We start from the raw sequence: 16,320 nt of genomic DNA, 5'->3' as shown, positions 1-16,320 counted from the left end.
AAAAGGGATCCCTTGTTTTTTTGCTTATTCAGTGATTAGGTTCCGTTCCCGTAGGTGCTTAATCTTTATTACGGTGAACGGCTCTATTGGTCGAACTTCGTGTGTCGGCTCTGTTTTGCAGTATGTGCTTATTTCTCAGTGGTAGAGTTTAGGTTCCTACCTGATGTTCATGTTTAGCCTGTATCTCTGTATTTTCGGTGAATTCCTGTATTTGCCCGATAGGTGCTTTTAAATGAAATGAAATTGACTGACTTATCAAAAAAATGATTGTGCCCCTACATTTTTGGAGCTCACATGCATCGAATGACTCCGAATGCATATGTGTCCGAAGGTGTGGTAGAGAGCTGTCTATGTAATCTTGGGAAATTATTTTCCAACCGGCAACCTTCATCATCGGTGATCCTCTCTTTCTCTCTCTTCTGAACAATAATCAGTGATAAATATCCACATAACTACCAAAAATATACTAATAATTATAATTAGCGCCTCAGGTCGCAATAATTACACTTTCCACTCCCTTCCTCCTCCTCTCTCTCGCACTCTCCGGATCACTATCCCAACAATGGCCAGAGGCACATCGCAGTCCCAAGCCTCCTCCTCCTCCACCTCCCGTCCCGGCCCCATCGCTCCCCGCGGCTCCGCCGCCGCCACTGCCGGGATGCGCCGGCGTCGCACCACCACCTCCGCCGGCAACTCCTCCTCCGGCTCCGGCTCGTTCGGCGGCGGCGGCGGCTCGGGGAGCAACGTGCTGAGGTTCTACACGGACGACGCTCCGGGGCTGAAGATCAGCCCCACCGTGGTCCTCGTCATGAGCCTCTGCTTCATCGGGTTCGTCACCGCCCTCCACGTGTTCGGTAAGCTCTACCGCTACCGATCCGGTCCCGAAGCTTGATTTCTACGTGTTCGATTGTTCGGGATTGGGATCTGTTTTTTTGGTAGTCTCGGAGGGTTTTTCTGCTCTGTAAATTTCTCTGATGTTGTTGCTGAATTTGAGCTCCATTTGGTTCTGTTGTGTTGAGAGGTAGATTCTTGTTTTGATTTTGGAGGTTGAATGACGAACGCGCTTGTAATGAAGCTTTTTCCTTATCCAATAATATTTTGGTAACCATGTTTAGTGATCACATTTTGGGTACAATGTTATGTCTCACCAATATATTGGTAGAATATGCACCACCAATGCGTTAGTGACACATCACATAGGACCAATATGCGGTTAGCAAACATTTGTTCATAGGCTTGGTCTAATAATTCTTGTTTCTCCGTTGAGCTTGGAAACCATGGCTAATTTTTGACATATCTTTTGGAATTTGAACGGTATACTCTTTGATAAAAAGTTGAGTTGTAGCTGTTTTTTGTTGTCTGCTATATATTCCATATGAGGTGGTTGCGGTGGTCATATTGACCTGAAAGCGTATCTGTTTGATTTTAGGCTAGTATGACATAAATTTGCTATGGTCCCTCGCTATGTAGTTTCGTTGCAATCGTTGCGCATGCAACCGTTTTGCATTGGTTGTTGGACAGCTTCCGTAAACCTGAGGCTAATGACCTTGTTGGTTTTGGCCTGGGACCTAGGGTTTTGCTCCCTCCTAACGTCTCAAGTTTGATTCCCCTTCCCGACAACTCTTGCAGCCAACTCATTCCCATGCATAAGCATGCGAAACGGCTATAAGAGGGGCTATAGGGATTAGTCCGAGGTGCGCGCAAGTTGACTCAGGCATTTCCGACAGAAAATGTTGTACTTCCGTAAATATTAGACGCCTGTTATGTGTTCTGGTATATGGAAGCTTCCATCTTGCTTGATATGCAGTTTGACTCGGCTTCCTTTAATCGGTCTTGGCTTTAAGGAACTGCCGTCTTTGGTTATTCAGTTTCGTGTTAATATAGAACTATAATGGTTTCTTGAGGGGTTAATGGGTTATTTCAGTCAGCTGCATAATTTTGCATTATGGAAGTACCTTTTTGTCCCAGATATATAGTTCCCTTGATGCCATGGTAAACTAGTGGTGGTTGCCTTAACGCATTCATGTTACCATGTTAGTTCAACCATGATCCGGTAGGTCTTTGAAAATGGCCATTTTGCCTGTGCGATGCACAGTTGTCCTGATGAACAGTTACCATGTTTAGTTGGTAGCCTTGGTAGACGGTTATAAAGCTACTACTAGTTTTTGTCCATATAGAGAAACTACCTACCACAATGCTGGCTCAAGGAATGATTTTGTGCCAATATGCCTTGGTATTTTTGTCCAAATAAGTCGTGTTTATGGGAATTTATACTAGTTATCATCAGTGGCTAACTTCATTACCTAACTAAGGTGTGGCCGCGACAACTTGATGGTAAGAGAATTGGACATTACATTGCATTCTTGCTTTGATATTTGGTTTAGTAGTTATCTTGTTAGTGAATTACTTTCAAGTTCCTTCCCAAAATCTTGGTAATCACTGCAAAAGCTTGTTGTTTTACGTTATCACAGTTCAATACCAAAGGACACTTTGTATTTCCATCTTACTGGATCTTTTCCTTTTATGAGGAAACTTTGTATACTTACGCTTAGGGAGAATAGTTTGAATTGCAACCTCAACTAGGTTTTTCTCATGCATCAATTAGTGCCACTAAAGTTTCTTGGCATCCCTCCTCTTTGACACTATGTTTTCTTGGACTTGCCTCTGTTGGATCATAATACACTAATGACATCAGACACTTAGGCTTAAAGTTTACTTGGTCTCGGTCTCGAAAATTTGGGATATCTGTCTACAGTAAGAGTGGATATTTTCCATCCAGATGAATCTGTGGATATCTTTTTAAAAATGCAAGGGATACTTGTAAATTAGCAGTGCTTCATGTTCTTAAGGGTGTGTTTGGATCTTAGCTTTGTGGAGGCAAAACATATAGGGAAAATGAAAATGACCATGAACAGGTAAAAGTGAGCAGATATATTTCCTTTTATTTCCCTTTTCCTTTCGGAATCCACGATCCACCAAATGGGGTTGACTCCAAATTCTTCACAGTTTTTCGGATGTATTTGGGCTTTTTTGCCTTTTTGGTCCCCAAAGTATTAGCGAGTTGTCAATTTGGTCCCCAATGTATGAATTTAGCCAATTTGGTCCCCAACGTTTAAAATGTGTGCCAAAATGGTCCTCCACCCCAACGGCGTTTGCCTCTTCCGTCAAAAGGGGCATGAATGGTATTTCACCCCTGTACACGTTTTCTTCTCACGGAGAGCTTTTTCCCGCCAAATTTCATCCCCCACCTCTTATATAGATTGTAACACTCAAAAGAAAACACACACAGAGAGAGAGGTTTTGTTTATCCAGGATTTTTTTGTTGATTTATTTATTGTCCTTGTTAAAAAAACAATCGCATTTGTTAGTTTTTCGTCGATTTTGTGAGGATTATTGCTTCTTCATGACAAGAGGAATTTAAAAAGTAAAAAAAAATTACAATCAAACCCAATCTTTTTTTAATAAAAACAAAAAAAAAGCCAATAAGCCAATTTTTTCTTCTTTAGTAAAAAAAATAGATTTCGATCTTAATTTTTGGCTTTTTAGATTATTCTCGTCATGAAGAAGCAATATTCTCAAAAAATAGATGAAAAACTAACAAATGCAATTTTTTATCCAAAAAAATAACCCCGTTTGGCTTATAATGCCAAACTAGGCATAAGTTACGTGTAAAGGAGGTGAAATTCCATTCATGTCCCCCCTTTTTACGGAAGAGGCAAACGCCGTTGGGGATGAGGACCATTTTGGCACACATTTTAAACGTTGGGGACCAAATTGGCTAAATTCATACATTGGAGACCAAATTGGCTAAATTCATACATTGGGGACCAAATTGACAACTCGCTAATACTTTGGGGACCAAAAAGGCAAAAAAGCCAATGTATTTGTTTGGGATTTGTCCATTGGCAACGTGAGATTTTTTTTTTTTTTTGACACGGCAACGTGAGATTAGTGTTACACAAAATACCTCCTCCGCATAGAGATAAGGAGGAGAAGTTCAGTGTTGGTTTTAAGACTAGTTTCTTCAGTATAGTGTGGTTAGTTGTGGGTTCTTTACTGAAGTGTACTTATGTTTTGCCCTTTAGTTCAATGTTAGTTTTTCTACTCTCTTTAGGACTGAGAAAATTGTCAAGGTTATGTCGCTGTTCTTTTGAAACAAATGGAAACTATGAGTAGAGTATCCCAGTGGTGCGGTTAAGATTTACAACACGCAGTTATGAATCTTTTTTACGACTGTGAGTCTGTGATGAAATAGATTTCTTTAGATTCCTTCTAGGGTATCTAATTGATACATATGGTTTTTAGCAATTATTCGAATTAAGGAACTTTATGCTCACAATTGCACGAACTCTACCAGACTTTACGAACACTTATAGTACTACAAACAAAGTTGCACAGGCAATGTCTGCACGGCCGGACCTCCTGAGAAATCCAGTTGCTTACATATCTGTTAATTTCTTTACGAATTTACGATAACTAACAGAAAGTAAAAGTTCGCTGTAGATTCATCTGGTTTCCTACTATTCATGTTCGGAGGCCGGCCATCACAAAAAGAAGTAATTGAGCTTCTATCACAACTTCTCATTTTCGCTTGGTATCATCCTACCAATGGTAATAATCTACAACTTCAGCTGCGCAGCATTCCTCCTGGAAAGATAAGTTTTTGGGTGCCTTGGCGGGTACCTTGATCAACACGACAAGTTGACGACTGATTTGCCCAGAATGGGGAACCTGGAACAGGGAGCTGGACCCCCTCCCAGATTTCACTCCTCATGTTTGTCCACGACCCGAGTGGGGCCGCTTCAGGGACCCATAACCCGAACTTAATCTCAGAACCTATGACCCGACTCATGTATCCCAAAATGGAAAGGAATCTCTGTATGCCCATGAATAACTGTCGCGTGGATTTCTACACCGTGGGAATACACCTGGCTGTCGGGGAGCATGGGGTGACCGGCCCCCTAATGGACGCAAGCGTGCGTCGCTAGTGAAGATTGCAGCGTAGGTAACTTCTTCTTCCTTTCAGAAAGAATCGTAATTCCTTCAACTGCTACTGACTCAATCGTGGGAGCGTCTTTGAAGACACGCCTTCTAATCCCTTTCGTTCTCAAGAATCTTTGAGCTCAGATTTACTAGACTGCAACTGGACGTCTTCAAAAGCCTCTCTCCGATTCATTTGCACATTCTTAATCATAATCCATGAGCATGGAAAGTGACAAGGATGAAAGAGAACAATTTGACAGAATTTAAATCAGTTGGGTGGTTAAAGTTGGTCAGGTTTTGCATTTTAGATTGTAAGTTCAAAGTATTAGGCTCCGTTCCGCTAAGGTTTTTATTTTTTAAGTACTTATTTTTCGCTGTACGTGACATGTCATTTTCTTACGATACATCAGCTTTAATTCAAAAAATAAGTATTTATTTTAGTTAGTGAAACACACCCGTTAATATTTTTCATTCCTCACTTTCTCTTGAGGTCATATTCTTGTAAAGGAGAGAAATTACGTGTGTACTCTGGGAAAAAGTTTTGGAGTGAATATTTGGGGGTCTTCAAAAGTATAATGTTAATTATTTTTTAAATTTTCTTATCATATCTTTTTTTTAAAGTATCCTGTATCTGTCAGATTAAAAATAAATAAAATTAATTAGAAACTAATAAAAGTTCAAAAAACCCAAACTGCCCCTAAATAACGTGTTGTCAAGTTTTATTTTGTTTCACAAATATCCATTCTTGTAAACTTATTTTTCTTCTTCGTTTTGTGTGTTTTGTTCGTCTTTTTCGAATTTTTGTTAGATTCGTGTCATATTTTTTGGATTAATCTTCCATCTCGACGAGAGGAGTCTAAAAAATACAAAATTATGACAAAAAGCAAAAAAAAAGTTTTCTATGGACCAAAAAATATATCAAACAGCTGTATTATTTATCTTAAATGTCATCTTATTTGAATTTTTTTAACATCGGTTTATATTTTTATACTTTTTCAATTCGTCTTGTTGAGACGAACATTAATCTCAAAAATTACAATGAAAAGCTAAACAAAGAGTTACGACAAGTAAAAAATATCGAAATAAATTTTCAATTTGTAAATTTACAAGAACGCATAGTAAGAAAGAAATAATTTTACATGGATAAGAAAGAAATCAAACGTGCCATAAAGGCTCCTTTCCCTCCATTTTTTCCTCCCAATCCCAAACATCCAATTTTGTTCTCTCTCTCTCTCTCTCTCTCTCTCTCTCTCAACCGCTCTCTGCGCTCCACGCTTGGTTCCTTCTCGCCAGAAATAGGCAACTGAACGATGCTAGAAACAGAGAGAGAAAATCCTCTCTCCCATTCACCTCCTCCCTCTCATCATCTCTATCACCCCAAATTATCTCTCTCATCTCTCCAGAACCAAACACCAAAGCGACAAAAACATGAGCGTGATCGACATTCTGTTCCGAGTCCACGTCATGTGCAAGAAATTTGACAAGTACGACGTCGACAAGCAGCGAGAACTCAACGCCGCCTCCGACGATGCCTTTGCTCGCCTCTACGCCGCCGTTGAAGCCGAATTCGAAGCCGATCTCAGCGTTCGAATCCATCACCAGTGATACATATACTCCCTCCGTCCTATATTGTTTACGACAAAACTTTTTAAGAAAACATTTTTTTTCGGTCGAACGGAATGGTAACTTTTTTAAGAGAAAATATGCAATTAATGCACATCTACCTAAAAAGTTTGATTAGATTTTCGAGATTATCTCTTATTCACTATATCTAAAATAACTTTAAATTTTTTTATGAGGGGATATTTACACTTCTTTTTTTTTTTTTACGATAATGAAATTGTTTTTGGCTACATCTCCAGCTACTGTTGCCTTCTGAATTCATGTTCCTTTTATCCAATTCATAGAAAATTAAACACCCATATTCCAACAATGCAAAAGTTACAAAACAAAAAAAATTTGTGTTTCCCAACATTGATCATGAGTTAATGAGTTTGTGGACATCAATAAGCTTTTGGGTTTATAGAAACTCACGGGAAGTGGAATGAGCCCGAGGAGTACTCATATCTAAGACAGATGGGGAGTTGGGTTCTTTGGTTCCAATACAAGCAATTTATCAAAATCAGAAGTGCATAAGTGCATTAAGTATTTGTTCTGTCAAAATCTACCATGATCCAAAACTCAGGATAATATTTTGACATTCAGGGAATGCTTAATTACCGTTTGGAAGGCAGAATCTGCGGCATGAAGAGATTCTGGCCAGAGTTGGCTCAAAGATATTGGGGGCCAGAAGCGGAAGTTCTAACATGGAGCCATCTATCTCCGCTTACGAATCTTGGCATGAAATGTTGCAAAAACTTCAGGAAGATTTAAGAGGTGGATATTCAAACCCAATTCCTCAAGCATCCAAAGATTCTAAGCTACCACACCACCTAAAAGATGTTACTTGAAAGTAATCGGAACTCCTTATTAATTAAAATTATATATTTTGGAGCCCTCTTCGGGCCAAAAAAATGGGGGCCAGAAGCGAACGGCTTTCCCTCTAAGCCGGTTCTCATTCTATGTAAAGATCCAATATTTTTGTTTTAAAAATAAATAAATAAATAAAACATCAAAGCAAAAATATTTTTTGCTCGTTAGCTTATTTAATGTGAAAAATTATTTATGTCGTCATACTAAATTTTATTCTGTAATCGATTGTGTGCACGTGTGTCCGACAAGTAATTTTCCTAGTGCATGTACGCGTTGCACTAGAGCATTTTCTTCCAACCAAACCGTTCCAACCTTCCAAAAATTTAGGCTGCAGAGAGGGGAACCAAATCCCCATTTTCCTCCTTAAAACCCTCTACAACACACCATTACCTTTTGGGTAAAACTCTCTATGCAAAAATCCAACCCACTTTTAAATAAACCCCCTCCCATTTTCATCTCTGTTTTTCCCAGCACCATTCGGCAGAGGGAGAGGCAGAGATAGAGAGGGAGAGAGGGAGAGAGAGAGGCCGGGCAGCCATTGCCGCCACCTCTCCCCGCCAGTCGGTTGCACCTCCGGCCACCGCTATCTCCTCATCACCACCTCCCACCGAACCTAGCCTCCTCCGTCCCACCCAAACACCGCTACCGGAGAACCACCTCCTTCCTCCCTTACAACCGGATCACCACCACTCCTCACCATCATCAACCGAGATCACCACCTCCAGCCGTAGCACCAGCCGAGTTCCGTCGCCGTTCTGAACCGCCGCCAAAATCACTCCGTTAACCGTTTCGCCAGACGAGAGGTAGTCCGAACTCACCTCACCTCCCGAAATATATATTATGTTCTGTATTGATTGTTTCGCATTTCGGTATAAAAATAATCCAACCCGAGGTTGCCGGTCGAGTCCTGCGGGATTCCTCCGTTCTTTTTCGAATGAAGCAGTGGCCACAGAAAATGGGCGCTGCTATTCGCAGCCCTCTATTTACTCCCATAGCCCGTTAAAAATTTTCAATTATACTCGACAGTTAGTTACCGAAATTGAGATATATTTTCAGCGTCCAATTACCGAAATATAATATTTTTTTCAACAGATGTTTACCGAAAATGCATGTTCGGCAGTTGTTTACCGAAAGTTGAATATATTTTCGACATATAGTTACCGCAATATAATCTTGTTTTCAACAGCAATTTACCAAAATGTTATTTATGATTTTCAACAATCATTTACCGAAATTTAGTGGGCTACGGGAGTAAATAGAGGGCTGCGAATAGCGGCGCCCCAGAAAATTTTGAAATCTTAAATGTATAAATTATATTTTGGCCCTTTGAGTTTGAATCACTTTTAAAACCACCCTAGAGAATATGAAATAATAATATAAATCCCCAAGTTAAATATTTTCGGTTTGATGTTAGTTTAATCGTATGATTAATATATTCGCATGATAAATTCTATGGCATGATAAATTTTATCGCATGAGTAGTTTTATCGCATGATTGGTTATTATCGTAGAGTTAATTATTGTAGCCTGTTAACATGTTTCGTAAAAGTATTAAATTGTGTGAAATGTTGTTGGACTGATAGATTGGCCAAATAGGTTCTCGGAGTTGGTTGCGATGTGCAGATTTAACATATTAGACGTGAAAATAGGATTAATAGAAAAAGAATACAGTGAGAGACTGTGATTTTATCCCGGGCTTAGAACCCGTAGTGATGTATTGATTAGAGATTGATTGGTGGTGAATTTGTGAATTTTTGGTTAGCGAAACCCTGGGTACGGCATGGTGTTAATAGACTCTCGGATATTGGGACGGGTTATAAGGGAGGTATTATGCTTGTGTCACAACCCGGGCTAGAACGTGCTCGCGTGCACATCTCGTGAAGTTTTATCCGAACTTATGGTTGCGGATGGGATACCCGAGTACATAACTTAGGTATATTTCATCCAGATCTGGAAAAGGGGAGTCGGTCTACACCAATGTCTTGTGCCAGAGGTTAAAGGTAGGAACGAATATGTGGGTAAGATCCGAGGATACACTTAGGTTCAAGAATAGTAATAAAATGATTAATTGTTCTCTTTTATGTCATGTCAATGCATTTCAATTATTGTATCTTGCTCCTTGTAAGTTATGGGTTCGGGTGGATTTTGGCTACTGCGCGTCATCGCTCACGATACTATGTTGCTGTGGTAACTCGAACGCCGGGTACTGAAGATGGAACGGAAGTGCCACTTAAGCAGACAAACTTCAACTCTGCTACGGATGGAGGCAAGGAACCCTGGTTGCCACATGCTTAGATGCTCTATCAGATAATTGGTCTTTGATTTTGAAAGCATAAAGTATAAACGGTTAAATTTGGAAGGTGTGATAATTTGACTCGTTTGAAAACTTTAAACTTAATTCGATATTGTTGTAATATTATGACATATGCTTTTGGAATGTCTGACGCAATAAATTGGATTAATCTTTTGAGAAATTGATCTTATAATATTTACTTAACGTTTTCAAAATTCAGAGCGTTATATCTTGGTATCAGAGCCTAGGTTTAACGATAATCTCGAGGACTTGAGTAATAGGTAGAAGTAAGCTCAGAGATATTTAGTATTGGTAGCTAAGCATACCATATATTCACTATCACCACGTTTTTTTTTCAAATTATCAATTTCTTAGAATATCTTACTAATAAAACTTAACTTTAAAATGTAGGATGTTGTCCAATTCGAAGTCACTTGACATGAGCTTTGACACATGGGGCTTTTACACCATTCGCGGCCGCAGGGGAGATCTACAGCCCAATGACCAACACTAGTTTGAGAGGAGGCTGAGGTACTTGGCAGAAGAGCGTCTGAAGAAGGATATCAGGAAAGTAGCTGAGGACTTCAGTTGGTACTCTGAGGAGGAGTAGTGAAAGTTGGTTTGTCGCCGGCAGAGTTGTGGCTTGAAGGAATGTCGTCGGGCTCTATACATCAAGCGCAATGACGCCGTTTATGCTCGCCTGAGGGCAGAGGCCCTAGCCCCCCCCCCCCCCCCCCCCCCCCCCCAGCCAAGTTATCGTTTTCGCACACTAGAGAGCGTGGGGTCTTACGTCGCTAGTCCATCTTTGCCGCCAAATTCGCTTAGACAGACTTACCCACCACCCGCTCTAGCACCTCCGGTTTATATAGACATATCTTGGGACTCAGAAGAGGAGGACCCAGAGGAGCCGCCGATGGACGACTCGGACTGGAGTACTGTAGTACTTGTCAACGAACCCTAGTTATAGTATTAAGAAGGGAAGGGTCGCCATACTTTTGGTAGCACTGTTTTGTTCATGGTAGCAGTGCTAGTAGTAGGGTTTCTCGTAGTACTCTTTTGATGATGGTAGTGCTAGTAGTATGATTTCCTCTATGTATTGATGTGATAGAACTATGATGTCGAGATCGGTGATTGCACCCTTTTCACTATTAGTGTCACACCCCACCCCAGGCTAGCACTCAAATGAGCCCAAACCGACGTGAGGGTGCAACATCAACTACCAGCCCATTCCTATAACTCAAGTTCTAGCAATTAAGTTAACCAACAGTCACTTTATTGATAATGCAAAACATATCATTCTTACAAACACAGCGGAAGTCTTAAGAAAACGTTAAACTATACATATATTAACATAGGCTGCAATTACATTCCTATCTACAAAATTTCGCCAAAACTCGTCCAGCCTTCCCGATACACTACCCTATGTGAGGGTACAACTACACGACGATTAACAGTGGATATCTACAACGCCTGCAAAATTGGATTCCAAAATGGAATTCAGGAGTGTTTATGAGACATGGATGCAATTCAATACTAAGGGTACAACTAAAAGATAATCTCAACTCGTCAAACAGTAAACCAAACAATTAAAAGCAACAATGGGCACACAGCCAATAATTTAAGGCATAAAAGCCTTTTGGCATAAAGCCAATCACTGGGCACACAGCCAATAACTTAAGGAATTAAAGCCTTTTGGCATAAAGCCAATCACCGGGCACTAAGCCAACATTCAAGTTCAATTAATATAGAACAACATCGATGAATCAAACACTCACCTCGTACTCCAAAAGAAAGTACTACTATGGTTTCGGTGCTCCTTGATTCACCGACTCGTCACCTATCCACAAGCCAAACATTTTAGTATATAAACACTTGAAGGCTTGGCAAATGTATTAGCTAATATCCCGCCTCAGATCAACAATACATCATCTAATTTAGTCAAATACGGTGTCCAACTCTTATTTTTAATGTTCCAAATAGTTCCAGCATGTTCCAAAAATAGTTTCAGCATGTTCCAAAAATAGTTTCAGCATGTAGCATGTGTTTCCTGCACTTTCAGCAATTCTGTGTTGGAAATACCAAATTCAGCTAGATAGTTTATCGTATTTTGGCCATGCTTCTCTATAGGTTCAAAAGAATACTACAAGACCACCACTACTAGCAAGAAGACTTCTAGTACATCAATCTAGATATAAAATTTTCCCAAATTGGACTCTGAATGACTAAGATATGCTCAATTGAAATTACACAACAAGAAACACGAAATTACGATTTCAGCAGGACAGTCCGTACCTAATAATTCACTAAAAAGTGCATACTCAACATCTATCAATGATTTCGATGTCAAAACATCACCAACTTAACAATATTTAAGACTCATAAGAACTCATGTCCACCCAACGTGCTTAAACTTGAGGAATTTCATGAAGAACACAAGCCAAAAGTTGTCCAAAATCCCAGAACTACCCAAAGTCTGAAATTTAATTAAAAAACTGCTATAATCTAGAAAGATTCACGGCACAACCCATACATATTCAGAAAGATATACGAGTCTAGTTTTTGAATCAAGAAACGGTTTACAAAATAGACACCCGACCAAGAAGTTATGCCCGTTTTTTCAACACGTGTCTGTGATGTCTGCCCAGACGTGAATCTGACAGCAGCTTAGTTTGATTTTTATCTTTTTCCATACTTCTCAGAAAATTCTGAAATTTTTACACCATAAACTACACGCATAGAAACATCTCCAGTAAAATTACCAGAAAATAAAATGGTCGGCATGTCGATGAGAAAAATTTGTCAAAATAGGACAGATTCAACTTGGTTCAAACACAGTTATGCATAACCATAAGATGCACGAATTTTCTGGAATAAAACTCAACTCCAACCTCAAAAACCCTCTCCCATGGATTCAATTTAGTGCTAGCTATATGCCAAGTATGGAATTTGAACAATAAAATCATAAATTCAAGTATAGAAGAACATGAATTACCAAACAAGGTCTTCAATTCAACCTAGTCCTAATTCCCCTTTCTGTTCTTCTTCTTCCTCCGCTGATCTCTCTTTCTCTCTCTCTCTCTAACGTAGAAGCAAAACCTCCCTGATGGGTTTCTTCATTTTTTTTTTTAAAAAAAAAACACACAGAGCACACATGCACAACACTTTTAAAAAAATGCAGTTTGCCCCTTAAAATACTAGAGTATAACATTTAAGCACCTCAAATATAAAGGGTGTTACAATTAGTGGAATGATATTTCAATTCAGTATTGTGTATTTCTTATCTCAAGTAAAATTTTATGCTAAACGAGCAACACAACTAGAAACCCCTTTTTTAACTTTCGAATCCTATTAGTGTAGATGGTGGGGACACGAAATGGTATCGGTGGTAACAACAACAACCATAATAACAACTCAAGTGGGAACAACAACAATGGGGACACAAATCAGAACATCGTGGTCGCCTTAGAGAATGTGGCCCAGATACTCTAGAAACTTGCCGCTAATCCGCGAGGACCTCAGCCTCGTGCAGCCCCGGACCGTTCCCATCTATTCACCGAGTTCAGGAAATAGAGACCTTCAACCTTTCATGGAGCACCTGACCCACTTGCCACTAACTTATGGATTCGACAAGTCAAGAAGATGTTGGACACGATGGGAGTTCTGCGTAGAGCTGATCAAGTGGCTCTAGCCGCGTATCAACTGGAAAGAGAGGCCAAAGCCACTTGACCAGCTCCTCGTAGAACTCCCATCATGTCTAACATCTTCTTAACTTGTCGGATCCATGCGTTAGCAGCAAGTGGGTCAGGTGCTCCATGAAAGGTTGGAGGTCTCTATTTCCAGAACTTGGTGAATAGATGGGTATGGTCCGGGGCTGCACGAGGCTGAGGTCCTCGCGGATTAGCGGCAAGATTCTGGAGTATCTGGGCCATGTTCTTTAAGGCAGCTGTGGCATTCTGATTTGTATCCCCATTGTTGTTGTTCCCACTTGAGTTGTTATTATGGTTGTTGTTACCATCGTTACCATTTCGTGTCCCCACCATCTACATTAGTTGGATTTGAAAGTCAAAAACGGGGTTTCTAGTTGTGTTGCCCGTTTGCATAAAATTTTACTTAAGATAAGAAATACACAATACTGAACTGAAATATCATTCCACTAATAGTCAAAAGGGTGCAATCACCGATCTCGACATCATAGTTCTATCACATCAATACATAAAGGAAATCTAGCACTACTATCATCAAAAGAGTACTACAAGAAACTCTACTACTAGCACTGCTACCATGAACAAAAGAGTGCTACCAAAAGTACAGCAACCCTTCCTTTCTTAATACTATAACTAGGGTTCGCTGACAAGTATTACAGTACTTTAGTCCGAGTCGTCCATCGGCTGCTCCTCTGGGTCCTCCTCCTCTGAGTCCCAAGATATGTTTATATAAACCGAAGGTGCTGGCGCGGGTGGTGGGTAAGTCTATCCAGGCGAATCTGGTGGCGAAGATGGACTAGCGATGTAAGACCCCACGCTCTTTGGTGTGCGGAAACGATAACTCGATTGTGGGGGGGCTAGGGCCTCTGCCCTCAGGCGAGCATAAACGGCGTCATCGCGCTCGAGTCTAGAGCTTGGCGACATTCCTTCAAGCCACAACTCGCCGGAGACGAACCAACTTTTGCTGCTCCTCCTCAGATTACCAACTGAAGTCCTTAGCTACTTTCCTGATATCCTTCTTCAGACACTCTTTGGCCAAGTACGTCAGCCTCCTCTCAAAGTAGTGCTGGTCTTTGGACTGTAGATCTCCCCTGCGACCGCGAATGGTGTAGAAGCCCCACGTGTCAAAGCTCATGTCAAGTGACTCCAAATCGAACAACATCCTATATTTTAAAGTTAAGTTTTATTAGTAAGATATTCTAAGAAATTGATAATTTGAAAGAAACGTGGCGATAGTGAATATATGGTATGCTTAGCTACCAATACTAAATATCTATGAGCTTACTTCTACCCATTACTCAAGTCCTCGAGATTATCGTTAAATCTAGGCTCTGATACCAAGATGTAATGCCCCGAATTTTGAAAACGTTAAGTAAATATTAAAAGACCAATTTCTCAAAAGATTAATCCAATTTATTGTGTCAGACTTTCCAAAAGCATACATCATAATATAACAACCATATTGAATTAAGTTTAACGTTTTCAAACGAGTCAAGTTATCACACTTTCCAAATTTAATCGTTTAAGTTTTGAAAATCAAAGACCAATTATCTGCCAGAGCATCTAAGCGTATGGCAAACAGGGTTCGTCGCCTCCGTCCGTAGCAGGGTTGAAGTCTGTTTGGTCAAGTGGCACTTCCATCTTCAATACTCAGCGTTCGAGTTACTAGGCAATATAGTACCGTGAGCGATGACACTCAGTAGCCGAAATCCACCCGAACCCATAACTTGCAAGCAGCACGATACAATAATTGAAATACATTGACATAACATAAAAGAGAACAATTAAATGTTTTATTACTATTCTCCAACCTAAGTGTATCCTCGGATCTTATCCACAAATCGTTCCTACCCTTAAGCTTTGGCACAAGACGCTAGTGTGGTCCGACTCCTCATTTTCAGATCCGGATGAAAGATACCTAAGTTATGTACTCGGGTATCCCATCTGCGACCATCAGTTTGGATAAAACTTCACTGGATGCGCACGCGAGCACATTCTAGCCCGGATTGTGACACAAGCACAATACCTCCCTTATGACTAGTCCTAATATCTAAGAGTCGATCACCACCATGCTAATATCTAAGAGTCGATCACCACCATGCCGTACCCAGGGTTTTCGCAAATCAAAAATTTACAAATTCACCACCAATCAACCTCTAATCAATACATCACCAACCCCGGGAACCTATTTGGCCAATCTATCAGTCCAACAACATTTCACACAATTTAATACTTTTACGAAACATGTTAACGAACTACAATAATTAATTCTACGATAATAACCACTCATGCAATAAAACTACTCATGCGATAAAATTTATCATGCCATAGAATTTATCATGTGAATATATTAATCATATGATTAAACTAACATCGAACCGAAAATATTTAACTTTGGGACTTATATTATTATTTCATATTCTCTATGGCGGTTTTAAAAGTGATTCAAACTCAAAGGGCCAAAATTTAATTTATACATCTACGATTTCAAAATTTTCCGTAGCCACTGTTTCATTCGAAAAAGAACGCAGGATTTCGGCCGGTCTCGACCGGCGACGTCAGGTTTGATTACTTTCATACCGAAATGCAAAACAATCAATACGAAACATAATATATATCTAGGGAGTTGAGTTCGGACTACCTCTTATTTGGCGAAACGGTTTATGGAGTGATTTTGGCGGTGGTTCGAAACGACGACGGAGCTCAGCTGGTGGTGGTGATCTCGGTTGATAATGGTGATGAGTGGTGGTGATCCGGTTGTAATGGAAGAAGAAGGTGGTTCTCCGGTAGTGGTGGGACGAAGGAGGCTAGGTTTGGTGGGAGGTGGTGATGAGGAGATAGTGGTGGCCGGAGGTGGTGGTGTTGCAA

At 40.2% G+C, this 16,320-nt stretch overlaps 1 protein-coding gene across 1 annotated transcript; it reads left to right on the top strand.

Moving 5' to 3' along the window:
• The first annotated feature begins 468 nt into the window (after window positions 1–468).
• On the top strand, window positions 469–1,121 carry LOC131331337 (protein transport protein Sec61 subunit beta-like). The gene has a single exon (XM_058365226.1). It carries the CDS (start codon window positions 563–565, stop codon window positions 890–892), a length of 330 nt encoding a protein of 109 aa, XP_058221209.1. The 5' UTR covers window positions 469–562; the 3' UTR covers window positions 893–1,121.
• Window positions 1,122–16,320: the final 15,199 nt, after the last annotated feature.

Source organism: Rhododendron vialii, chromosome 6a, assembly GCF_030253575.1.
Source record: "Rhododendron vialii isolate Sample 1 chromosome 6a, ASM3025357v1".
Classification (NCBI taxonomy): Eukaryota; Viridiplantae; Streptophyta; class Magnoliopsida; order Ericales; family Ericaceae; genus Rhododendron; species Rhododendron vialii.
Note: the sequence above shows the minus strand (reverse complement) of the source record. Positions and strands in the feature narration are given on the sequence as shown.

Coding starts and splice junctions, on each gene's coding strand:
- LOC131331337 (XM_058365226.1), top strand. CDS start 563: ATGGCCAGAGGCACATCGCAGTCCCAAGCCTCCTCCTCCTCCACCTCC.